We start from the raw sequence: 25,594 nt of genomic DNA on the forward strand, positions 1-25,594 counted from the left end.
CTCCTCCAACAGACACCATCCTTCCGGCCGTGTGGCCGAGTCGGAATGCTGGATTCTATTACGACGTGGCGAAATTGGCAGTGAGATGGAAAGGAGGCTGTGCCCTGCCTGACAAATGGTTCCTTTAATTATACACCTGCAAAATAAAGTACATGGTAGTTTTACACCTCTGAGAGACGGCGCTGATGCGTTTTTCTCTCAGCCGCCGTATCAACAGCTGTAATATTGGATTATCTGGGTAAACGTACATGTTCTTGATCGGTAGGGGTTTTTACTCGGAACACTCAGGAGTCTGAAATGAAATCAGACCTCACGTCCTATTAATACAGTCATTCATGTGCCAAAATGATAAGAAAAGGGAAAAAAGAAATGTCAACCTTTTTTTAAAATTGTTTACTTTTTCTTTTCTTTTTGGTAAAATGAAGAAAAGTCCAAAGTATTAAAAATGACATGATACCCCCCTATCTCTCATGTAACCCAAATATTTACCTCACCGTCCGATGAATGTGCTCCATGTGCTGCAGCGTTGTCAAGTAGACTTTGTTTTTCCCTTCCAATGGTTGGATGGTACCTCTGAAGGTGGAACACTGTGGAACCGCTTCCTGTCAGGGAAGGTTCTTCCATTCCAAGACTCATCTAAAGGCATAACTCTGGACAAACCAGACATGTGACCACATGTATGTGTTGTGTGGAGGGCGTGAGAGTAAAGATGCCGTACATGCTAGCACGTTTAGCACTTATTCGTCTTGGGGAATATCCTATAGTAGTCCACTCTGTTGCCACTGATTGAGGGGCCGACTGACCCAGACTGGGGGGGTCGCAAGAGGGTTTATTGAAGAGGATCTTGATTGTTCCTAACGAGTACTGAAACTACTATAGTGTTCTGTCGAAAATCTGGCTGTGTTTGGATGGGCCTGTTACTGCATTGGTGTAGGCGCTGTTGTGGACTTAGGTTCGTGGGAGGTGGCGAGTCTCTGGCAGCTTTATTTTTGGGGTCTGCAGCGGACAAATTTGGGAACTTCTGGACCATTTTTTCTGTTGCGTGTGCTTGCAAATAGTCAAGAACTTTAGGAAAGTTTGCCCATGTATTTGTGGAAGGTTTGGTCTTTGCGTAGTTTCACTGAAATACTTGGAGGAAATTAGTCCTGCTGGCATGTTTCCGGTCTGAGTGTTTGGTCCTGTGTTACATCAAACTGCTCAGGTTAATATTAGCATGTTGCTACCATGTAGCGACCTGGTGAAATAGCCACATTTGCAAGCTTACACAAGGAACCATGTTGCCAGGATTCAAGGTAGCACTCAAGACATGCCAATCGACATCCTGTGAGAAGGTAGGAGTGCGTAAAAGTTGGTGTGTGGTGACGGTCAGAGCTTGTGGTCCTCCGGGTTTGCCCATCAATCCTTCGTTTGTACCTGTGCTTGTTTGAGGTCGCTCTTCTCAACTCCTCATCTCGCACCTCCCTCTTCTTCCACCGTTGTAGATGAGAAAATGCCTTTGCCACATGCTGCCTATCCCAGTGAACCAACGCCTCGTGGTCACATAGCAGGAGGGGATGGCAAATCACATAAATGTTCTTTTGCTGTAAAGAAAGTTGGTTAACATAACCAACCCTTTGGATGGAGACATGACTCGTGTCCTTTGAGGAGGAGGAGGAGGGGGTATGGCTTAGGTATGATGACAGCAAGCCTCACTACAATGGCGTCTCCTGAAGAGGTTTGTGTTGATGCTACTATGGCATCACCGGCACTGGAAGGCAAGATGTCTTGGCTCATCTGACAACTGGCTTCTTTGTGATTTCATTCATCTGATCAGTTGAAGTTTGACAGGCAGGCGGTTCATCCAATCATCTGCTGAGTTTCTCTTGGAGGTGTTTGATCTTTTCGAGATGGATCTGTTCTTTGTTTGTAGGCCTACATGTGACGCTAATGAATGTACCCAGTTTATCAGGCGACGATACAGCAGGAGAGCTAGAGTCAGGTCTACGTGGGCCGGCTGAGCCACCACCTCCATAAGAGTGTGTAACTACAGCAAACTGAACAGTGGGGAGAAGAAACGTCTCCCTTCTTTCACTCTGATCTGATTCTCTCCTATAGAAGCTGTTCTATGTAAACTCTGCCACTTCCCATCACAGATGAATATCAGTTAGCCGCTACGGGCCGTAGCGTTCACGTTTAATGTGCTCCAGCACTGTGTGAAGGTAAATGTTGGCTGGGAAATTCAAATGTCTTTGCTGACGCAGAACATATCTCCTGGATCAGCCATTGTAAGCCCGCTATTGTGTATCTGAGAGTGACGGACTAAGTCAGTGGCATATGTGCAGTGCAGGCTTGTCTCAGTGTGTGTGTGTACCTAGTAAATCAATGTGAGTGTGTGTGTTTGAGCTGTTTTTGCATGTCAGCAGCTCATGTTTGTATATATGTATATGTGTGTGTGTGTGTGTGTGTGTGTATATATATATATATATATATATATATATATATATATATACACACACACACACACACGTGTGTGCGTGTCTACATATATATGTCTGCTGATGTGTTGTGTGTTTGTGTCCATGTTCATGCTACATACGTGTTTGCGGCTGCCACAGTGGCATCATCACCCGCCCCTGATGCTTTGATTGTTTTCTCCGCCGCAGCAGAAATGCACCAATTAATATGCAGAGAGTGAGTGAGACACACACACACACACACACTCTCACACACACACACACATACAAAAAACAACAAAAAACAGCCATGAGGGAGGAAGGGAGGGAGGGAGGTGTGATGGAGTGGGGCAGAAGAGATGGCACAGAGAGAAAGAATAGGTGGGATGAAATGAAAGATGAGGGGAAAGTGTGTGTGTTTGTGTGTGTGAGTGAGTGTGTGAGAGGGGGAGAAAGATAGAAAGAGGGAAAGAAAAGGGGGAGATGTGGTGGTGAGATAAAGGGTGAGGGTGGAGGAGATGAAATCTGATAGATGTTTGAGTGAAAACAAGAGAAGGAGGAGATGAGACGGGGTGAGGGGGATCAATATGCACATATTCAGTGAGATATGGTGGGAAATCAATTGAGAGGAGGGGAGGAGGAATTGATTCGGGGTGAGGAGGAGGGAGGGAGGGGAGACGAAGGGGTGCAGAGGTGGAGTGATATGTGGCTACGGCTGCTGTCCTTTTTGTCGCAGTGTCAGGGTATTGATACTGTAATACACTCCAACCCCCCCCCCCCCCAACACACACACATACACACCATCACCCCCTCCTCACAATGCTACCGTGACAACGGCTGTCGCGGCGACGCCTACTGGCACAATGCAGCCACAATACTGAGGGCACTGAAGCATCAGAGAGAGAGGGAGAGAGCGAGAGAGAGAGGAAGAAAGGAAGGAGGGAATGAAAGAAGAGGGGAGGGGAGATATAAGGAGGGAGAGGTGGAGTTTAAGATGGATGGAGGAGGAGAGGAAGGGGGGGTGGATTGATGGAGAGACAGGAGGGAAGGAAGGAAGGTGGGTGAGAGATACAACAGGATAATATTACATGTGTAAGGCGCTGGAGGGTGTGTGTGCCCATAGAAACATGTTTAATGGCTTTTATGATGGCAGGGAGGTTGGCTGAGGTGCTGTGACACACTGATGGATGAGAATCCTCCACCAACACACATAATACCTATATATTTATACACACACACACATGCACATGCACACACACGTCTAGACAGTACCTTCCATGAATGGCTGGTCATCAGTGCTGTGATGTGATTCCATACATTCATGTTTATATTTGTGATATTATTCTCCCACCATGGTTGCCATGTGTTGATGTTGACGTGTCAGCAGTGTTGCACCGCCGCTGTTTGACCTGAACTCTCCTGGAACAAAAGCTTCCATCGAGCCTCTCCAGATGCAAAGGAAACCCATGTGGTTCCTGAAGTTACTGCAAGGGGTCAATGCTCCACTGTGCCACATCCATGACACATCCATGACACATCCCACCCCATGGATCTAAGTTCCACCTTCACTGAGTAAATGCCCCACCTCCCCTGGGTCTAATTTCCACCTTCACTGACTAAATGCCCCACCCCCTGGGTCCAAGCCCCACCTCCACTGGCTCAATGCTCCACCTCCACTGGCACAATGCCCCACCTCCTCTGGCTCAATGCTCCGCTTCCAACTGCTCAATGCCCTACCTCCTCTGGCTCAATGCTCCACCTCTAGTGGCTCAATGCTCCGCCTCCACTGGCACAATGCCCCACCTCCTCTGGCTCCATGCTCCACCTCCTCTGGCTCAATGCTCCGCTTCCAACTGCTCAATGCCCTACCTCCTCTGGCTCAATGCTCCACCTCTAGTGGCTCAATGCTCCGCCTCCACTGGCACAATGCCCCACCTCCTCTGGCACAATGCCCCACCTCCTCTGGCTCCATGCTCCAACTCCACTGGCTCAATGCTCCACCTCCACTGGCTCAATGCTCCACCTCCACTGGCTCAATGCTCCCCCTCCACTGGCACAATGCCCCACTTCAAATGTTTCAATGCCCTACCTCCAGTGGCTCAATGCTCCGCCTCCACTGGCACAATGCTCCACCTCAAATGTTTCAATGCCCTACCTCCACTGGCTCAATGCTCCGCCTCCACTGGCACAATGCCCCACTTCAAATGTTTCAATGCCCTACCTCCACTGGCTCAATGCTCCGCCTCCACTGGCACAATGCTCCACCTCAAATGTTTCAATGCCCCCCCTCTACTGGCTCAATGCTCCACTTCCACTGGCACAATGCTCCGCCTCCACTGGCACAATGCCCCACCTCCACTGGCTCAATGCTCCGCCTACACTGGCACAATGCTCCGCCTCCACTTGCACAATGCTCCACCTCAAATGTTTCAATGCCCCACCTCCACTGGCACGATGCCCCACCTCAAATGTTTCAATGCCCCACCTCCACTGGCTCAGTGCCCCAACTCCACTGGCTCCATGCTCCACCTCTACTGGCTCAAAGCTCCACCTCCACTGGCACAATGCTCCACTTCCACTGGCTCAGTGCTCCACTTCCACTGGCTCAGTGCTCCACCTCCACTGGCTCAATGGTCCACCTCTACTGGCTCAATTCTCCACCTCCACTGGCTCAGTGCTCCACCTCCACTGGCTCAGTGCTCCACCTCTACTGGCTCAACGCTCCACCTCCACTGGCTCAGTGCTCCACCTCCACTGGCTCAATTCTTCACCTCCACTGGTTCAATTCTCCACCTCCACTGGCTCAATGCCCCACCTCCACTGGCTCCATCTCTACTGGGTCAGTGCTCCACCTCCACTGGCACAATGCTCCACTTCCACTGGCTCAATGCTCCACCTCCACTGGCTCAATTCTCCACCTCTACTGGCTCAACACTCCACCTCCACTGGCTCAGTGCTCCACCTCCACTGGCTCAGTGCTCCACCTCTACTGGCTCAACGCTCCACCTCCACTGGCTCAGTGCTCCACCTCCACTGGCTCAATTCTCCACCTCCACTGGTTCAACTCTCCACCTCCACTGGCTCAATGCCCCACCTCCACTGGCTCCATCTCTACTGGGTCAGTGCTCCACCTCCACTGGCACAATGCTCCACTTCCACTGGCTCAATGCTCCACCTCCACTGGCTCAATTCTCCACCTCCACTGGCTCAACACTCCACCTCCACTGGCTCAGTGCTCCACCTCCACTGGCTCAGTGCTCCACCTCTAGTGGCTCAACGCTCCACCTCCACTGGCTCAGTGCTCCACCTCTAGTGGCTCAATGCTCCACCTCCACTGGTTCAAATCTCCACCTCCACTGGCTCAATGCCCCACCTCCACTGGCTCCATCTCTACTGGGTCAGTGCTCCACCTCCACTGGCACAATGCTCCACTTCCACTGGCTCAATGCTCCACCTCCACTGGCTCAATTCTCCACCTCCACTGGCTCAACACTCCACCTCCACTGGCTCAGTGCTCCACCTCCACTGGCTCAGTGCTCCACCTCTAGTGGCTCAACGCTCCACCTCCACTGGCTCAGTGCTCCACCTCTAGTGGCTCAATGCTCCACCTCCACTGGCCCTTCATGTTGGTCTTTATTACCCAGCCTATGTTTGAATCACCTTCAAGAACCAAATCTTTGACATTTCTGACACCTTTGCTCCAGAACCTCTCACCCCAGCTCATGGTTGCTGGCCATTCGTGGTTCTCTCTATCATATCAGATACACGCTTGGTTTCTTCCTTCTCAGTTGTTGTTTTTCTGGGATTGAGGTGTGGTCGGTGGTAGCGGTGGTGTCTTGACCTCTACTGACACGTCTCTTCTTCTTTCATCTACTTGATTTTTATGTATTTCACTTGTGTACAAAGACAAATATTCACTGCAAAAGTGACATGTAAAATCGTGAATCCACAGTTCCTCGCGGCTTTGAATCATTGATGTCAAACTTGTATTCAGAGCAGAAAAAAAAGAATTAAAAAAACATGCACACACACACTCCCTTGCTCTGACCTCGCTTTTGCCAAAATGTCTGCGCCGGCATATTACTGTATCTCCCCCCAACACGCTCGCTGGTTTACAAAAGGAACGCTTGGCTGGCTGCCTATAAGTCAGTTTATCCGCGTGAGATGACCAACGTCCCCCTTTTTCTCTTTTTTCCCTCTCTCGCTATCTCATACAGTGTATGATCTATAGTTCCCTGCCCTCCCTCCTCCCTCGCTCGCTCTCTCACCCCTCCCTTCCTCCCTCACCCTAACCCTTCTTAATATGATGTAAAAAGCTAATCGCATGCAAATGTCTGTTGTCCCGGTAACCAGGCCTGAAAAATCCCTTTGATGTTTCCCCCGACTCATTCTCTTCACGTTCTCTTTGTTTGCCACAGTCTTGCTGCTTTGTCAACATCCCCCCTTTTACCCCGCTCGCTCGCTCTCTCGCTCTCCTTCATCCATCCTGCAGCTCTCTCAGCCCTCTCAGAAAAAAAACTTTGTGTCTCCCTCTTTCTATAAGCCCCTCTCTCTCTATTCTTTCTCATTTTTCCCCCCTCGTGCTCCTGCTCTCCCCTTGACTGTGCCTCTCTGTCTGTCTGCCCCTTCGCCCTCGCTCATTTCCCATCATTCCCACCTACTGTCTCCTGTCCCTCTCCTCTGTCGCTCCCTTTCTCTCGCCCTCAGTTCTGCCCCTTCCTGTTGCCCCCCTCCTCTCCCCTCCTCACTTTGCCCAGCCTTTATCTCTCATTCCTCCCTCACATGCACAGATGGACACTCTCCGTCTACGCTTCCTCTGTTGGAGAATTTGATCCCTGGAACTATTTGATATGGCGCTGTAGTTATCTAATCACCCTGTGAGGCCTGGTGGAGGCAGCGACACAGCTGGATCGCACCGACTCGTTGGGCTGTTTGCGAAGGCCTCACTTGGCGGTTAGACCTGCCCCAACCGTTCCTCCGTCCTATTTTAATACACCAAAGAAAGTTTCATCAAGTTAGCATGGCACGCGTTTCCAGCATTCCACACTTGTGTCAAAAATGTAAACATCAGGATTCTCCATATTAATGCGCCTCGCAGTGGCGTGAAGGATTCTGAACACAGCAGCAAGAATGAAAGATGGTGCTCATTACATTGCTTCCAATATAAATGCAGTGCTAAAGGCTACGAGGTGCACAGGCACAAATTACATATCGATTCAGAAACGGCTCGATAACCATTTGCAATTTTTGAATTTGGATGCAGATTTGCTAAATCTGATAACCGCTGCTGCAGACACGAACGTGACCTCCTGCTGCTGCCGCTGCTGCCGGCGCTCTCACTCGCCCCCCACCCCCCCCCCTCGCTCTCTACCTGTGGTTGGTACCCGTATCCATGGCGTTGTTTGATGCTCTCCAGTCACACTAATTGTTTTTGCTTGCTGGCATGAAACATGAACCACATTATTGATTGAAATATTTTATACCGACAATATTTCTTTCTTCTCCCTTCCTTTGTGGCTGCAGCTTGATTTCTTTCACAATCTTTTCTACGTGTTCAGACGTAATTCTGGCCTATGTGAGGTTTAAATTCTAACTTCTGATGTTCTGAAAGAGCCCAGCGGCACCTTTTCATGCCTCCATGCTACATCTGTGGGCCAGATGATTCGGGAGTTGTCCGTCTGTCCGTCTCACTCCTATTTATATCCTCAGATTTGGTACAAATGTCCACTGGGACCTGAAGATGAACAGGAAAGATTTCAAGGTCAAGCTCACTCTCACCTTAGGAATACCCATGACGGAATTTCCTCTTCAGCGCACACGTGTCCACTGGGACGCCAGGATGAAATGGAAAGATTTGGTGGTCAAAGGATGATGAAGAACTCATGAATCCAAAGGTTTTGAGACGTGCCAGCTTAATATTAGGAACACAGCACACTGGACGGGGCAACACATGTTTTCAGCCTCAGTGCTAGCATGGCGTGCTAATATATTTGGTTAGCATATTATTATAGATAGTTAGAAGCTGTGGCGTGGCCAGTCTTTTTTTTTCTTGTGATGACGGGTTATTTAATTCGTTATCGAGAGAAAACCAGCCTTTTCTCGAAATAAAATCAACCTTTTATCCCGAGGAAACAAGCTTAGTTACCTCAAGATAATGCAATAATTAAGTCGGCATCAAAAAAGTAATTACCGGTACAAGCGTGGCCGTTCTTGGCTTCTGTAGAAATGACATTCCAATCCATTTATATTTGCTGAGATGTTTCCAGGGTTTGAGCTCCAATTACAGCATTATCCATCTTTAGGGGTCGCTAATCCTTTATTTTAATCCTGAGTAATGTGTTTTTCCATTTTGTGTTATTTACATTAACAAGATAACCACGACCAGCTATGCAACTGCTTGGGGAAGTTTTGTCTACGTGGAGAAATGGCAAAAACTACTCAGCCGCTTGCTCAGCTCTGTCTTCTGCGTGTAGTCGTGTTCTTCATCCTGGCTCCTGGCCTGGCTCGCCTATCGCTGTCATCATTTCGGTTTCAGGTTGTTGCAATCTCCTGGATATTATTGTTGCTAGTCCAGGGCTACTGTGGGAAAGTGTTTGACCATGAAATGAGCAGTAGTGAAGTCGCTCTCTCACAGAAAGCTTAATCTGAAAGGCTGTTTATCTCAAGCCTTCGTTATTTTAGAGACTCCCACGAAGCTCAGATTATAACTCAGAGCCCGGGTGGATCAGGGTGAAGCAGCCATCAGTGCCAATCCTGTAACCCTGACGTAGAACTGCAACTGCATTATTCAGCTGCTCGTGAAGGGAGGTTTGTCTGAGTTTAGGCATAACGTGTGACATCACAACTCGTTTACAGCAGGTGGACTTGCAGGGTACAAATATTGAAACCTGAATTAAAAAATGCCAGCATAATCCTTGATTTTAGATTTTCAAATAAATGAAAAGAAAACCACTTTAAGGACTTTAATGAGGTAATGTTGAGGGAAATTAATGGAAGCTGAGTACTTTTATGGGTTTTATGTATTTTTAAGTATCTTAAAACAGGTTAGGCAGGCACACCTACTTTTTTGGAAAAATGTACTTAGACCCCAGAGCCATTCAAGAAGGTGAGACCCTTCTCTAGGGACTTGAGACCCAGGCTAGTTAGCTTAACCCAATGACTGGTAGTGGGTGGGAAGTGTTAGCATCAGCTAGCTCAGGTCCAGGTTAGTTAGCTTAGCCCAATGGCTGGTAGTGGGAGGGAAGTGTTAGCATCAGCTAGCTCAGGTCCAGGCTAGTTAGCTTAGCCCTATGGCTGGTAGTGGGTGGGAAGTGTTAGCCTCAGCTAGCTCAGGTCCAGGATGCTGGTGTGTCCAGCAGGAATCCTCCTCCTCCTCATGATCAGTAGCAGCAGTCGCTCTTCTAGTCCTCAACAAACGTTTGGTTCTGCTGACCCAAGTTGCATGCTAACACTTCCCATCCACTGCCATTCATTGTGCTAAGCTAACTAGCATGGGTCTCATCTCCCTAGAGAAGTGTCTCTATCTTCTTGTCTGGGTCTGGAGACGATGGACAATAAGAGACTTTACCTTGGATGTCATGTTCCTTCAAGAATGACCAGTTGGTATCTTCTGCCCAAAACCAGTAAAACCAGAATAAAGCAAATCAAACAAACAATTGTTCTCCATTTTATGGAGCAAATGGGAAAGCTAAATGTAATGACAATACACATATCATCATTGCACAGACACCCATTTTTATGCCTTTGGCATATATAATATGGCATCTTATATTCAAAGGTATAAATTCATTATCAGTACTCATCAGAGGAACATAATGCTGATATAAGTTACACTTTAAAGAAGCCAAACACCATTTACTCTTCCGCTGTTAATACAAACAATATTAGCTTACAAATACACAGTAACAGCATGAAGAGGAGTAGGGCCACACGTTTAGAAAAATAAAAGTAGAGAGCAAAGCATGTCATATTTCTGACTGCAATCTTAAATCTATTTTTGTATTTCTCCAGGTTAATGTGTCACAGGATGCTACTCCTCCCCTGTAAATGGTTCCAGTTCATCATCCAGGCAACGTTCCCAGCAGGTGTGCCTGTCGTTGATCGGGCCGCTGTACCAGGCTCTAAAATGGCCACAGTGAGTGTGTGTCAACATATGAATGTGAACAGTGCTCCACTGTCTTATAACAATAAGAACGACTGCGTGTGTGCGCGTGTGTGCGTGTGTGTGTGTGTGTGTGTGTGTGTGTGTGTGTGTGTGTATGTATGTGTGCGCGCGTGCGCGCGTGCTCACACAACCCCTGCCTCATTTACATAGATGCAATCACACCTGGCCAATATCACGCATTTTTACACCGGCAGGGTGAGAAAAAAAGCTGTCAGTTCTCCATTCAGCATTATGAAAATGACAAAAGCGCACAATACATTCTAAATCTGCAATCCTACGCTGGATTTACGCCCCGCATATTACTTCCTGTTTATTATCAGATGCTGGGGCATGTGATGCGTACAGTCAGCCAGCCAGGCAGTCAGTGGTTCAGACCAAGTGGTTTGGCCTAGTGGGGAGCGGCGGGGCGGACAATGGCCACACTGTGTGGCTGAAGTGCCTTTGGTGTCAGTGACTCTGCCAGAAACTGAGACTGGCAGACCCAAAATGGCGGAGTGCAGAGAGCCCTGCTGGTGCCTGTCATGACTTGAACAGGGCGGTTTAGATCCTTTTCTTTGGATGTTCATATCAGAGCTGGACGCTTTAGGAGGGGGTCGGCTGCCCCCAGCTAATCTGCTGGTTTTTTGGTTGTTTTAAGGAGGGTTTTTTTGGGGGGGGGGGCAGCAAACATGTAAGAGAGGTTCAACATGAGTCTTCTTTAAGTCCAGTATGGCCTGCCCAGAGGTGAGATAGAGATGTCTTTGGAAAAGTCCATGGTTCCAGTTTCTGAGGGAGCAAGAAATAAAACAGCAAAATACTGCATCATATTACACACGTTACTGCTTTTGTACTTCAAACACTGTAGTCCAAAGTGCCATCTCTGCACAGGCAGTCGAGGGCTGGAGGCATCAGGTTTACAGGTTGCCACTGGGACACGAGGATGAACTGAAAAGATTTTGGTGGTCAGAGCTCACCTCACATTGGTCAGCTTATGGATGCTGCATGAGGAATGTCCCTGCAGCCTCAGTGGACACCAGGGCCAGGACGCTGGCCGTATTTATAGTTGGGGTTTTCACCTTCACCCCTGAGATTATGGGACAGCTGGCACTGGTTTGTCTGCCAAAGGTGGAATGTGGATAAATGTGGAGGTTTGGGCTCCCTGGCTGCCCTCGAGTTGTTGATGCCAGTGGACGCTTGCGCCAAGTAGGAAGATCGTCCCTCGGGTGTTCCTTTGGCGGGTATTGATAAGTACATACAATACAATACATACAAGTACATACGTGTGATATGACGTGACCTTTGACCACCAAAACCTTTGCAGTTTATCGTCGAGTCCCAGTGGGTGTTTGTGCCAGACAAGCAATTCCATCACGGCGTTCCTGACATTTTGTGCCTCCGACATGTGGAGGGATGTCATGTTCGAGAGGTGACCACCAAAATACTGTCAGTTCTTCCTCCGATCCAAGTGGACTTTTATGATAAATTTGAAGAAACTCCCATAACCCTTCCTCACTGAGAATGGGACGAGGGGGCAACCCTGAAGCGGGATCCCTCCGGCCCACAGCAGTCACCAGCGTGACGGAAGGTAAGTGGCTGGTGAGACTCAAGTGCAGGACTGACGTGAGACACAGAGTCAGGCGCTTCCAACTTACTGGGGTTGAGATGACAGTCACACAGCTGTGGAGGGGGACTGACTCTGGGGAGGCAGAGAAAACAAACAGTTACAGTTTTTATTCTGCGCTAAAATGTGCATTCATACCCCGGCGTGCTCGGGCACGGGCGCCAATCCTCCCTCTGTTGTTGAATATGTGCATATCGCTGTCTGAGTGTTTGCCCTGTCTGTCCGTCTGTCTGTCAATCTGTTCGCCGGCGCAGTCTGTTTGCCAATCTGTCATATTATGTTTGCTAGATAAGGAGATTGTGAGTGTGTGTGTGTGTGAGTGTGTGTGTGTGTGTGAGTGTGTGTGTGTGTGTGTGTGTGTGTGTGTGTGAGTGTGTGTGTGTGTGTGTGTGAGTGTGTGTGTGTGTGCGCAGAACAAATTCATTTAGCATCCAGACGGCAGGCAGGTATTGCTGCATCTTCTCTTTACAAACAAAGCGTTTACTGTTTCAGGGACATTTTTTAAAATAACTCAGTGACACAAGAATCGTCTGCAGGCGTCTGAAACAGTTTCTCAGCAAGTGTCTTTTTGGACCTGGAGGAGCCTCACCAACAAAATATAAATGTTGTGTGGATGTCAGTGCAGGTCATCTAAAAATAAGCGTGCATGATCATCAGGCAAATTACTATCAGATAATAAAATCGCTGGGGGCGTCCCGGCCAGATGTCGAGCCAGAAAACTTTTGTTGTCCCTCAATTGGAGTCTTTATGGTGCACAATTAAATGAAAGAAAAAAGTAGTCTTATAAAGTTTTGCTTGCATTGATGTTTAAAAGGAGATGTGCAGACGTGGCTGATTCGCTGCTTTTATTAATGTGTATGTTCTTAAAGATCCCCTCCAGACACGATAAAAATACCCGGCACGGAATAATAAATTGTGTTTGATATGGGTTTTCCCCAACTGCCTTGAAAAAGAAGCTTTAAAAAGACATCAACTCCTTCTCTGGAGTGTCTGAACTTCACAGTTGGCGAACTTCTCCTGGGCCGCCAGGTCGTTTCGAACCGGGTAGCGACGCTGCAGCATGCGCCAAAGGTCAAACGTGCACTTGAAATGAAAAGCAACTTTTTTTTAGAGCAGTTAGCATTGTTGAGCGTCCAGTTCCGTTGTCTCTGAAGCTCACCTGTAGGGGGCGCTGTCAAGCCCACCTGAAGATATTTGAACATTCAGCTCCACGGCACTAAACAGCTCAGTTATTCCACACTGTTATCTTTCAAAGGGTTTTGGGTGTGAAACACTACGTTTGCAAACAACAGGGTGAACGAGACGCTGAAGGTCATGATGGTGAGAACAGAGGGCGCGTGAAGGTTAGTTAAGGTGACAGTGAAGTCATGTGACCGTGGTGTAGTTCCTTCATTGGCTAACGTTAGCTTTGGCGCTTTGGAGAAACTGTTTTCCACCTGTTTTCCTCTTGGACGGGAGGTGAAAGGTCCTCTACACTAAGAGAAGCCCAGTTGCCTTCGCACAACTCTCAGACTGTTTTCCTCCGGCCGGTCTCTGGGGGGACGAGTCCCTCTCCACCTGTGCAAACCTCCCTGGCAGAACTTGAGATCTGACGCAGCAGGAGATCTTAGCAGTAAATCTGCACGTCCACCGACAGGTCATGTGATCGTCAGTGTTGGTGTGTCTGTTAACTGTATAACTCAGAAAGCTGCGGTTGGATTATTGTGTCAGTTGGAGGAACAAAGTCTGAAAGTCTTTATAGGGACTTTTTGGGGGGGATTCCCTCCTCTCCGTTCTGGAAAGAGGCCCGCCGTGGCTCAAATCGGAACTCTTCACATTCCACACACATCTGAAGTGCCAATGGGGACATTTCCGGCGCCATGAACCCACCTGTGAGTAACTTGTTGATCCGGAGCTTCTCCTGGGGTCCCTCCCAGACGCCGGGGATCCCCCCTCCTTCTGACTGCCAACGGAGGAGGAGTCCGAGCAGCTGCTGTGGACTGAACGCACATAAAGAGCGTGTTGTCGGTTAACACGTAGCATCGAAATACAGCCCTGAGGTGTTGGGCCCCCTCCCTCCCTACAGGTAGTGGAGGCTGGAATAATGACACCATTCTATATGCACACATGATTTCCAGGCATGGCTTGTTTGCTGTTTGTATTGGCCAGGAGTTGATGCATGTATAATCTCCAACACCGTTGTCCTGGCTGGAATGAGAGTGACAGAGGCCGGCTGGGAGAGACAAAGACGAGGGAGTCAGAGTGTACAATGAATTTCTAACACTGTGTTCTTTCCCAGAGGACAATTCCTGCATTGAGATCTTTGTGCTCAATGAGACACCTGGTGAGCAGTATGTGTATTACACCCAGCTATGAATGGCAAATGACTTCAGCTCCAGGGCAACGGCGGCCTTTCCAGCCTGGATGGAGGCTCTGGAGTCGCAGGAATTACTATTCAGATTGGCTGGATTGTGACCGTGCCGACGGAACCTGCTTCTTAAAGAGAAACTCTCGTGGTTACGCCGTCAGTTAGCCTCAGAGGTGACGACATAGACGCGTCGCAGAGAACGTGAGCTGAGCGAACTAACAGCATCAAGGGTAGCGGATGATTTGCTCCCCAATAGGTAAATGCAGTTATAGCAGCTACAATGTTGTGAATGTGGAAGTTCAGTCCTCAGTCAAGAAATGTCCTTATGCACAAATGTGTTCTTGCACACCACAGGACTCCTTAAACCCTTGTTTCAGCCTTACAGACAGGAAGTGGGGCTGCTACAGCTAACATCTCACCGTCAACCTCCCAGGCCTGTGATATCAGGGTAAAAACAAATAAGCGATGAAGAACATTTCACGAGTAAGGCCTGCTAACATCGAGAAAGACATATGTTAGCTCCAACTTCCTGTTCCTCGAGCTAACATGTCAGCATCTGGCATATTTAAGCTTGTTGTCATGAAACGGCTTCTTTTAGTTCACAGTTAAAACAGCTTCAATCACTTTTATTTCCAGTGATGACCGGACATTGTTTGAAGGGAAAACCATTTTAAAAACAACCCTCTGATCCAGAACGTAGCTATGTTCATCCACGACACCACCACGTTCACTCAGGACGTAGCCACATTCACTCAGGATGTAGCCACATTCATTCAGGATGTAGCCACGTCCACTCAGGACGTAGCTACATTCACTCAGGATGTAGCCACATTCATTCAGGATGTAGCCACGTCCACTCAGGACGTAGCCATGTTCACTCAGGACGTAGCCACGTCCACTCAGGACGTAGCCATGTTCACTCAGGACGTAGCTACGTTCACACAGGACGTAGCCACGTTCACTCAGGACGTAGCACATTCATGTTCACTCAGGACGTAGCCACATCCACTCAGGACGTAGCCACATCCACTCAGGACGTAGCCACATTCACTCAGGACGTAGCCACATCCACTCAGGACGTAGCCACATCCACTCAGGACGTAGCCACATTCACTCAGGATGTAGCCACGTCCACACAGGACGTAGCCACGTCCACTCAGGAGGTAGCCACGTTCACACAGGATGTAGCCACATTCACATTGAACTGTGAATAGAAACTGATTCCTCAAGCCAGTTTTTGTTTTTTCTGTACAAATCCTGCTCATGTATTTGTTGTATCTCCCCCAAAAGTACAACTAAATTCTAGTATTTGAATCTTTTGATTCACTTGATTATCTTTTCAATTAGCTCACAGCACCAGTTTTTTGAAGGTTCTCTCCATTTTGATTGTGATTCCGAGCGATTCACACATCTGTGTGTATTTTTGGAAGCATGTGAATCAGTGTAGTACATTAATAGAATAAATGAAGGCAGAGTGAGAGACAGCGTCAGAGCTTCAGGGCACAGACGCGCTGTTCGCTGAGCTCGTAGGTGAACGGGGGCTTGCAGCTCCATCAGAGGTGGAGCTCTCCCGGGCTTACCTCTGTCACTGAGACTGCAGATGGAGTCCAGCTCAGACGCTGCCGTTCCTGTAGCATCCAGCAGCAGTTTACTGGACACGCCCATGCACAGCGACTCCTTCAGACACAACTCTGAGAGATCAGGGAGTAAAACATTACTGACGATGAAGAGGAGTCGTCTCCTGACTTACGGCTGCGTCAGGTTTTCGTCCCGCGTACCGGTGTTGTTGATGGCGTGAGTCCACAGCAGGTGAGCAATGTCCTGGGCCCAGACCTTCCTGCCCTCCCTGTCCTGAGCTTGGAGTGTGATGCAGTCTCGGACTCGAGGGGCCTGACGGACCCAGACCTCAAACTTCAGCCCCTCTTCGCCCACGCTCTGAGTCAGACCCATCTCACCCGTCTGAAAGGGGGAGACAAGAAAAGGGGAGAGATGCTAACATCCATGTCAGTCCAAAGTCCAGAGAAATGAATTTGATCGGACTTGATGACAAGAATCCAGACAAAAAAATCCTCTCTGCTTCCTTTGATCCTCTGGGACAAGAGCCATACTGTGACCTGTGACCACCCAATCCAGATCAGCTCACCAGAGTCCAAGTGGACCTTCTACAGTGTCAGCTCTTGCTCACCCATTCATCATGGGGGGGTGGAACTACTGTGCAAGTTGCTAGCCTGCCCATCTGGATCAACTTGATGCTGGATCAGCTATCTACCAAAACCACTTCCAGTGCAGTGACCTGCCTTCAAAATAAAAGCAGCAACACTTTTCTGCTGACTAGAAACTTCCATTTGTAGCTCGTTGTTGGCAGCTAAGCTAACGTCACTCAAAACAAAATCATCATCTCTGTCTCTATCACACCTCTTGCTTTCTTCCTCTTTTATTTTCAGCGTTTGAATAATTGAGTCGCTCATGTTTGAGGTGCATTTTCCTGTTGGGCCTGCAAGAACTGAACGGGTCAGGTTCTTGCATCCCTTGAATTTTATTGCTACATTTAATAGTTTGCTAATGAGGTCTAAAACGAGGTTCCTCCCCTGAAGGACTTCAGAGACATTAACACCAAATTTTCTCAAAAAATGTCAGTTTATTAAAGTGTGTGTGTGTGTGTGTGTGTGTGTGTGTGTGTGTGTGTGTGTGTGTGTGTGTGTGTGTGTGTGTGTGTGTGTTCTCCACACCTTGATGCTGTGCTTGTAGCTGAAGGCAACTCGTCCCGGCCCCGTGTTCTTGTGTTTGGTGAAGATGATGACGTGCTGGTAGAGGAAAACGTTCCTCACACCTACCCGCTTCCTCCGAGCCCCCCCGCACACCGTTAGCTCACCCTGCCGCACCAGCTCGCCACGCTCTGCCACAGGGATCTGAAACAACCACAGACACACACACACACACACACACGATCACCGTGCATCTTGGCTGGAGGCCCAGGGCCCAAGGCCTTAACTGTATCATGGATCTTCATTTTTATCTTGCGAGGCCTTTTACCCTGATTTTGAGTTTTATAACTGTTTCTTTGCCTGAAGGTTGTAATAATTTCATGTTTAAAACCCAATTTAATTTGGTTAATTAATTATCTTGGAACAAGTAAGAATATCTGCAGAAAGGACAGATAAAACAAGCTGATTTAATAGAAATAGCCGAGCTATTCACAATTATTCCGTTACTGGAAACTGAATGGTTGCAGTTGTGGTTTGTGGGGGTTGGAAGAGTTTTATTCTCGTGTCAGTAGAGACCAGATCAGCGCTGACATGTTCCCTCCTCACGTCCTTCTTGCTCTAATTGGCCGGCTAACTGGGGTCTTGAGTGAAACTGCAGCTTTATTGTTCGTGTCATTAATGACGCTGAGATGTTGTGATGCTGTTGCAACATGATGTAACGCTCCTGAAGGATCCGCCATCGCCAGCGGTCACACAACAAGGAACCAGCCACAAGTTAGCAGCCGCTAACACACAACTGTATTTATAGAGCTCTAGAGATGAGACGAGTGATGCTCCAAAGTCTGTTATGAAACACACACATACACACAGTATACAGACACACACTCTTGCACTTTGACCTGGAGAGCTTTGGAAACACAATCTGAAGTAGCTCAATGTAAGTGTTTGTGCCGTGGGTGGGAAGTGTGTGTGCATGTGTGCGTGTGTGTGTGTGTGTGTGCAGTCAGCAGCAAGGGTGCTTTCTTCATAACTTCAGTTTGTTCCAGTGCTGTGCTTCGTCTGTGGTCACTAGATGAGCTCGTATCTCGTCCTCCTCTGTTGTATTTTTCTCAGTTGTTTTCCCCAAATCAAAATACTAATTTGTTTTCCTGAAGATTGAATAAATGAGCGTGAGCTAACGTGCTAACGTTGGCATGGCTAACAAGACCTCCTCCATGTGCTTCCTTTTTTTCCCTCTGAGGAAAGAAAGTGGGGCTTCATTCACAGTTGCATCGTCATAAACTGGGACAGGCATTCTCACCGGACATCCGACGATGAGGTCGCTGGCCCGGAGGTCCTCGCCATGTCGCTGGGCGTGTCTCAGGATAGAGAGGGCGGAGTCTGAGGCGGGGTTTATCCCCCCCAGCTCCTCGAGGGCCTCACAGTACTGCTCCAGTCTCTGGGTGGGAGCCTGAAGACAGTGAGGGAAGGAGAGGGGGGAAAGGGGGGAGGCCGCCGGGAGCTTGGACTGTGGGAGGAAGGAGAGGAAGAGGAGGAGAACTGTTGACCTACTGACCTCTGGGGGCTTAATGAGGGTCACACTGCATCATCGCGGCACAAACACTCATGTGTTGCTTCAAACATTCCACATCAACAACTGCAAACAAGTAAAACGCATATAAACAAGTCATAGAAACCTTTTCAAATTTCACTTTTAGCAGCGTACAGACTTCACGTGTACAAACAACTGATCAACGGCCACAATTCATAAAGTCCCAGCTTGCTACTGCGGCACAAAACTCTAATCCTAGGAAGACAATAATACAGAGTAAATAGAGATAAAAGACACCAAAACATCAAAGACTCACATGTCAGTCTCTGATCTACAAATATTGTATTTCAGTGCTTGCTTTGAATTCCTGCACCAGCTGTTTAATTAGGTAAGTTATTCGATTTTCCAGTCATTTAATTTTACATTGATATTATTGACTGAAAAAGAAATAACATTATTAAAATGTGTAATTAATGAAAAAATTACAGAAATTCTTAAATATCATTCCACTACTTTTAAAAATCCAAACCTGTGTACATTCTTAAATCCTACCAATACATTCTAAATGTCTCTCAGCAGACGACCGCATCTTCCAATGAGTCAGCTCATCTTAGTCTCTGTAGTTTTCCGTTGATCTGGTGCCGGTAATGGCGGTAATCACCATAACCATCATCACCAGTCTCCACCATGACTGCCACTCCCATTTAGCCTGAACATCAGTTTCCCATCATCACCTCCATAAACCATCATGAGGCTGCAGCTGTTCTCCAGCTGAGGTGAGCTCACGCTGCCTCCTGCTGGCGCTGTGTCGGAACTGCTCCTCACCAGTGCAACAGACATCTCACGGCGCCGTATTCCGTTTAGTTAACGGTGGCGAGCACATGAGTCTCTATAATCCGCCTTTAATTGGCTTTTCTGGTGTACATTAAACGTGTAATTAGCTTGACTGCATACAGCAGTGCCGTTTTAATTGCTGCCGCTGTCGAGAACTTTAATTGGTTTGTGCTTGAAAGTGACTTGCACTGATTTCTCACAAGAAAACAAGCAAATAAAACTTCTGTGAGCCAAATTATCTTCATTTTTCTAGATTTAGGATCGTGTCTTTGAGAAAATCAGGCACTTTTCTTTGATTAAGAGTGTAATAATTAGTAGTAATGAGGAGGAGTTCTACCCTCCAGATGTTTCTCCTGTGAATGCCGATGCCGGGGAAGTTCTTACCTTAAAGAAGTCAGCAGTTTGTGTGACCAGAGGAGAGTCCAGATCTGGTTTGGTCCGGATGTAGTGGGAATACTGCAGAAACTGCTCCCGCTGAACGAGGGGGAAACCGATATAAAAGAAGGCAAAATTCATGTTTCTTATGAGCTCTCTATTCTCCTTGGTTTGAATCAAGAAGTGAGAGGGAGCCTTTCTTTGAGTTGTGTTTCAAACTAAATGTTCTGATGAGAGTGGTGCGATGACGCAGCCATCAGTGTCCATCGTCTCGGGAGACCAGAGGACAGAGCCCCTCTGCAAGGAGCTGAGACCCATGCTAGTCAGCTTTTGTTGTGTTTTCGTGAGAGTGGAAACTTGACGGTTCAGAAGTATTTTTGCTGCTCACAGCTCACCGACTAAATGGTTTTTAAAAAAATGCAACAAGACTTACATATTTACTGAAACAGTCCTGTTGAAGCAAGCTTTGTACAAGAGCCCCCTCCATGGCGGGGAGAAGGTTCTGCGAGTGGAAGGTGCTCAGGCTGGCCCAGTTAGGGAAGAGAGAATCTGCCTTCCCCCGAATGGAGGCCGGTGTGTCTGAGAGCTCCAGTAAGGGCAGGTAGGTCTCCTCCACCCCCTTCAGGACAGTCACGTACTGGCGCTCAGAGCTCAGCATCCGACACCAGAGAAGGTAGAGTTTACTGAGGGAGGCGAGGAGATGGACAGAGAAGTTTGAGAAACGTGGGAGGGAAGAGAGGATAAGAAAAGCAGTAAGGAGAGATCAAACAGACAGTCATGATAGAATTATCTGAGATTGCGTGTTGACTGATAACATCATTCTGAAGCAGATTTAATTTATCCCAAAGCGGATGAATCACTTCTCTCTTGATTCAGCGTGGCCTCCTCTTAATGGAATTCGTAACGTTGGTCTTCTTTGGAGCACAAAGCTAAATCAGACTTCCCACCACTCCTTTTCTTCCACAAGATCTAAAAATGAGGGAAGGGATTCTGACACACCTCTGAGGAGTGGATCCCGTTCGTTCTGTCCCCGTCTCCCTCTCAGTCCTGCCCAGCAGCACGTGTTGCCGGGGTGACCCCGTGTGGTCCACCACCTCCTTGCTGCTGACCTCCACCCCTCTGATCAGTACCCCTCCTCCTGCACCTCCACCAGCGCTCCAACCAGGGACGGCAGTAGCCATGCTGGTAGTAATGACCGGGTCAGCTAACGCCCGGCGCCCCAACCAGGACATTGGGGAGTTACGGCTTGCCCCACCCACCGAGGTCTCCACAGGTTTGGTGGTGGCATTGCCTCTCCGGGGTGCCAGGAGGGCCTGGAGATCGAAACTCGGGTGTCGCTTCCTGGGCGGTTTGGGAGGAAGTGGCGCCTCCGTAGGCTGTGAGGTGGCAGATGAACGTAACATCAGTATTTCCATCCGTCATGGTGAGGACGATCATCATGACGGATGAAACTGGTCAAAAGCAGCCTGCTAGCATCACAGATAGCATGGACATAAAGCTGATGTGTTAACCACTAAACAGACATTCAGCTTAACAGTCGTTAAAGCTGAGATACACCGAAGTCCCCTACAGTCCCGCCATCAACGGCCCAAAGCTGGTCAGAGTATAAACTCACACTCTTCTTTGCTGGGTTCAGAAGGTTCTGCAAGAACTTCCCTCCTCCAGCTCCTCCCGCTCCCTCTTTCTTATTCCCTTTGTCCTCCCCAATCTTCAGAGTGGAGCAGGTTTGTGGCCTGAACAGTGATGCCAAGGATCCCCAGGACTGCAGTCCCCCTTCCCCACCTCCAGCACCCAGGCCCCAGTCTCCCTCTCCCTCTGGGCCCATCAGGTCCCACAGGCTGCTGGCAGTGGGAGTCTTCGGCTTCACTTGGCCCTGGTTTTGGCCTCGCTCAGACTGGAGGAACCGCGGTTTGACCTGCGCCACAGTCCGCTGGTAGCGCTCTACTGTCTGTGTCCAGAGATCTAGGAGTGCTCCACCACCCAGCTCTATGGCTATTGAGCGAGCATCCTGGAAACGGGATGGGGGAATGGGAGGAAGAGAGGCAAGGGGGCAGGAGGCAGAAGAGGAGGACGGGGAGGAGGAAGTGGAGGACACTGCATCGCACCACTGGGTAGCCTGCAAAGGAGGGGACGAACAAAGTCTTACTTTTATGTATAGGAAGGAGATTTGAAACAGTGCCGTCATAGCTTCCTGGAAGGGATTACCTCAGTCAGTGTGGACAGCAGCCTCTGTGTGTTGTCCAGGGTGGTCCAGCAGTCAGACAGACAGTGGGACATGTCCCTTAGCCTCTCCCTGACTGGGGGAAGTCGGATCTGGACGTCACTCAGGCCCGCCCAGTCCAGCTCGCACCAACCCTCCAAATCACTGAGCACCGCCAGAGTCTCACTGTGCAGCTCCTAAAGAATTTCACGAGATTCCCTATGAAGTCTTTGAGGCTTGAAAACATTCACCTGAACTTCATGAACACACCCTTTAAAGCTGCAACACACGGGAATTTTACACTCCCTCTGTCTCTGCCAGGGTCACGTCTGTGTCATTCTCTATTCTAACACTAGATGGTGCCAAAGTGAAGACGGTTCTGTTTCTCCAAAGCCTGGCTTTTGTTTCAGGAGTTTGCCCATGAAGTGGTGTGACGTTGCAGTAGAGACGCTTTGGATTGTTTTCTTATGTCTAGGACTCATTGAACATGCAAAGGAGCACTTCCGAATCTTACATTCGCCGTTTCTTTGAACGTCTTGAACTTCTGCTGTTTGAGTGAGAGTCTACTGAGAGACAGAGGAGGGTCCTTGTAGTCCTCCAGCTGTGATTGGACTTGTTCAATCTCCTTATCACACTGTGGATGTGAAGCAAATGGAGGAGAGAGAGAGAGAGAGAGAGGAGGTGAGAGCAGGGCGAGACCATTTCACTGAACAAATGTGAGGAGGGACAGAAGAAGAAAATGAACATTCACAGGAAACACCGAAGCCCTGTTCCCCTGGCTAAAAAACAACGAACAAATGCTAGCACCCATTAGCATCTGGCATTCAACATGGCTGTTGGTCACCTCCTGCACACAACTTCCTTAAAGGTGTTTCTGAGTCATGGCGGGACAGTGAGGTCATCCACAAGTCCAAGTGGACGTCGTTCTACATTTAAAGAAATTGAAACAAATCCAGTTGTATTTGTTTACATGGAAATCAACATGGATCTTTATCAGAAAAGTAAACAGGAAGTGCAAGTCCACTCATATTCACTTCCTTTTTGATTTGGTGATAAAAACCTGTGTGACTGGAATGCTGATTTCCACTTAAATAAAGTAGGAGTGACCAAACTCGGGCGCCGGTCCACCTGCTGCTGCCGGTGGTTACTAATGCTTCATCTTTTATTCCACACGGGTCGATTTATAGGCTTTAAGTTTGTTCACTAAGTTAAGGTTCTTCTTCCTTCCCACTCACCTTCTCCAGTTTGGCCACCAGCCCAGCTAGTCGCCCAAGCGCTTCCAGGTCCCGACCTCTCTGGTTGGACACTCGGACCAGACCGTGGAGGGCGTCATCCACGCTGTCATAGAGTTTAGAGGTCGCAGCAAGAGCAGCCCTGAGGAGTCAGAAAGGTTAGCTTTACTGTTTTCTGTCAGCCTAAAATCCCTCATTTCACTAGAGATGTCGTGGGAAGGAAGCCCTGCAGTCGATCTGTCCGGTGAGGACAACTCGATTATGATGAAACCAAATACTAGGTGTCATTGGCCTGACTGGCATAGAGAGGAAGAACAGTCATTCGGTCCTCCGTAAGCCACAATCAAGAGGCTGCTTTGCTCCGTCCTCCACTTCCTCGCCTCCTCCAGATGGTTTCCATTATTTGGGCTGAAAACAAACAACTTGGTTTTCAAGAGGAGGAGTATTTTTAACAAATAACTCATCTTGACTAAATAATCCCTCCAACAAATACAAGGCTTGAGAAGCGCAGGCAGTTTCCTTTGCTGCACCTTGGGACCTCGCTGCTGTTTGTCTAAGCTGGTTTCTACACGAATGAACGTGTTGTGTTTATCAGGAGGGCTTCAAATTCTCCAAGTTGACGAGTTAGTCATCAGTGCACAGTCTCGTTAGCATCGTTAGCATCCGTCCATTTTCTAAACCGCTTATAAGTTAAGGGTCGTGGGGGGCTGGAGCCTATTCCACCTGACATTGGGTGAGAGGCGGGGTTCACCCTGGACGGGTCACCCGTCCATCACAGAGCCATCAGGGGTTCAGGATCTTGCTCAAGGATACTTGGACATGGTCACCAGGGGAAGTGGGATGGAACCAGTGACCTCTTGTTGCTAGACGGGTCTCGCTAGCATCGGAACGCCAGATCTCCTGATATGTCTTGTGTATTGTGATTTTACCGCAGCTCAGGCAGGCAGTAGGACACTCAGTCACCTGCAGTCTGGTGACTTCTGCGCCAGCCCAGATGTGCAGTTATTCAGTCCGGCAAGCCAGGCTCCGCCCCTTTGCTGTAGTTCAGTTAAGCGCTGGTCAGCCAGGACGCTCGCCATCAGCTGTCTGTGTTTGTCAATGCTCTGAGGGACGGCCTGAGGAAAGATGGAAATGGTGAAATGCGTCACCGACAGGCACGTAACATTCTCATGTCATGAAATATGTGACACTCGTCATATTCGCACCTTGATGTTGTCTGGCATCGGCTCCGCCTCCATCGACTGCAGTGCTTCTCCTAAGAGTGAGAGGGCGCTCTCACAACGCTCGGTCAGACTCTCCAAGCTCTGAGGAAGGAAATCAGTCCTTTTAAGGTGACATCATACGAACAGGAACAGCTGGAGAAGAAGCTTAGAGGCAGAAATGTCTGAGAGTGGGCTGAACTGGGGAGAACTTGAACAGAAAGCCACTAACAGAGTGAAATGGAGGTTGTTCGTCAACGGCCTATGCACCCAAGAGGAGCAAAGGGCTTAAGTCAAGTAAGTCATACGAAATGACTTCAACAAACCAAGAAGCAAATAGGTTCAAGTCTAAAATGGGATGAATTCTCCTTCTGCCTGCTTCTTCAGAGTCCATGAGAGAAGTCAGAAAGTGCAGATGGCGAGGAAATGCTCGGATCTGTTTGGGTGAAGTTCTATAAACTGTCTGGGGAAAAGCCATTAGGAGTCTTCTCGGATCCTCTTTGATTTATCCTCCACACCCAATCCATCATGAATTTGCAGACCACCACAGCGCGATTCTCGCTGACATCCTGGTATCCCTCCAAGCTTCACTCCATTTCCTCCCCTCGCTGACAGCGACGTAAGCAGAACCCTCATTAACTCCCAAGTAATGATGTACATGGACTTACAGACATCTCACTCACACCATTATATGAGCAAAACAAGAGTGAACTTTACTCCAGTGAAGTGAGACATAAAACGACACAGTAAGTCAGACAGGATCATCAGATCACATCAGATCACATCAGATCAGACGAGATAAATTAAGATCAGACAGGATCAGATCGATAAGACAAGATCAGTTGTTTATTCTTCGTCCCACAACAGGGGAATTCCTGCTGGTACAGGGATTTTACAGATTGAATGTGACAACTTCACGCAGTGAATAAAGATGAAAAAGAAAAAGTGAAAGGAGAAGGAGAAGTTATTTATGGC

The 25,594-nt window shown here is 48.4% G+C and overlaps 1 protein-coding gene and 1 long non-coding RNA gene across 5 annotated transcripts in view; one reads left to right on the forward strand and one right to left on the reverse strand.

Moving 5' to 3' along the window:
- The window catches only part of LOC147238896 (uncharacterized), a 40,518-nt gene extending 29,924 nt beyond the window's left edge, over positions 1 to 10,594 (forward strand). For both annotated transcript variants that reach the window (XR_015111761.1, XR_015111762.1), the window contains exon 4: positions 10,443 to 10,594. This is a non-coding gene — a long non-coding RNA (uncharacterized LOC147238896). The remainder of the gene's footprint in view (positions 1 to 10,442) is intronic.
- Positions 9,409 to 25,594, reverse strand: part of arhgef40 (Rho guanine nucleotide exchange factor (GEF) 40) — a 36,722-nt gene continuing 20,536 nt past the window's right edge. Inside the window, exons 12-27 of one of the 3 annotated variants that reach the window (XM_086197110.1) lie at positions 24,626 to 24,724; positions 24,384 to 24,535; positions 23,424 to 23,562; positions 22,703 to 22,822; positions 22,194 to 22,385; positions 21,604 to 22,104; positions 20,988 to 21,364; positions 20,422 to 20,671; positions 19,998 to 20,087; positions 18,549 to 18,755; positions 17,273 to 17,452; positions 16,322 to 16,502; positions 16,124 to 16,234; positions 14,066 to 14,175; positions 12,228 to 12,271; positions 9,409 to 11,361 (exon numbers count right to left, since the gene is read on the reverse strand). In XM_086197110.1, the coding sequence (XP_086053236.1) occupies positions 12,245 to 12,271; positions 14,066 to 14,175; positions 16,124 to 16,234; positions 16,322 to 16,502; positions 17,273 to 17,452; positions 18,549 to 18,755; positions 19,998 to 20,087; positions 20,422 to 20,671; positions 20,988 to 21,364; positions 21,604 to 22,104; positions 22,194 to 22,385; positions 22,703 to 22,822; positions 23,424 to 23,562; positions 24,384 to 24,535; positions 24,626 to 24,724 (2,736 nt within the window). In that variant the 3' untranslated portion in view covers positions 9,409 to 11,361; positions 12,228 to 12,244. Of the gene's footprint in view, positions 12,272 to 14,065; positions 14,176 to 16,123; positions 16,235 to 16,321; positions 16,503 to 17,272; positions 17,453 to 18,548; positions 18,756 to 18,848; positions 18,885 to 19,997; positions 20,088 to 20,421; positions 20,672 to 20,987; positions 21,365 to 21,603; positions 22,105 to 22,193; positions 22,386 to 22,702; positions 22,823 to 23,423; positions 23,563 to 24,383; positions 24,536 to 24,625; positions 24,725 to 25,594 lie in introns of those variants that run through there. The other 2 variants (XM_086197109.1, XM_086197111.1) reach the window with 2 other exon arrangements.

Source organism: Aulostomus chinensis, chromosome 24 (genome assembly GCF_037954235.1).
Source record: "Aulostomus chinensis isolate RoL2024-O1b breed Wild chromosome 24, RoL_Achi_v1.0, whole genome shotgun sequence".
NCBI classification, from domain to species: Eukaryota; Metazoa; Chordata; class Actinopteri; order Syngnathiformes; family Aulostomidae; genus Aulostomus; species Aulostomus chinensis.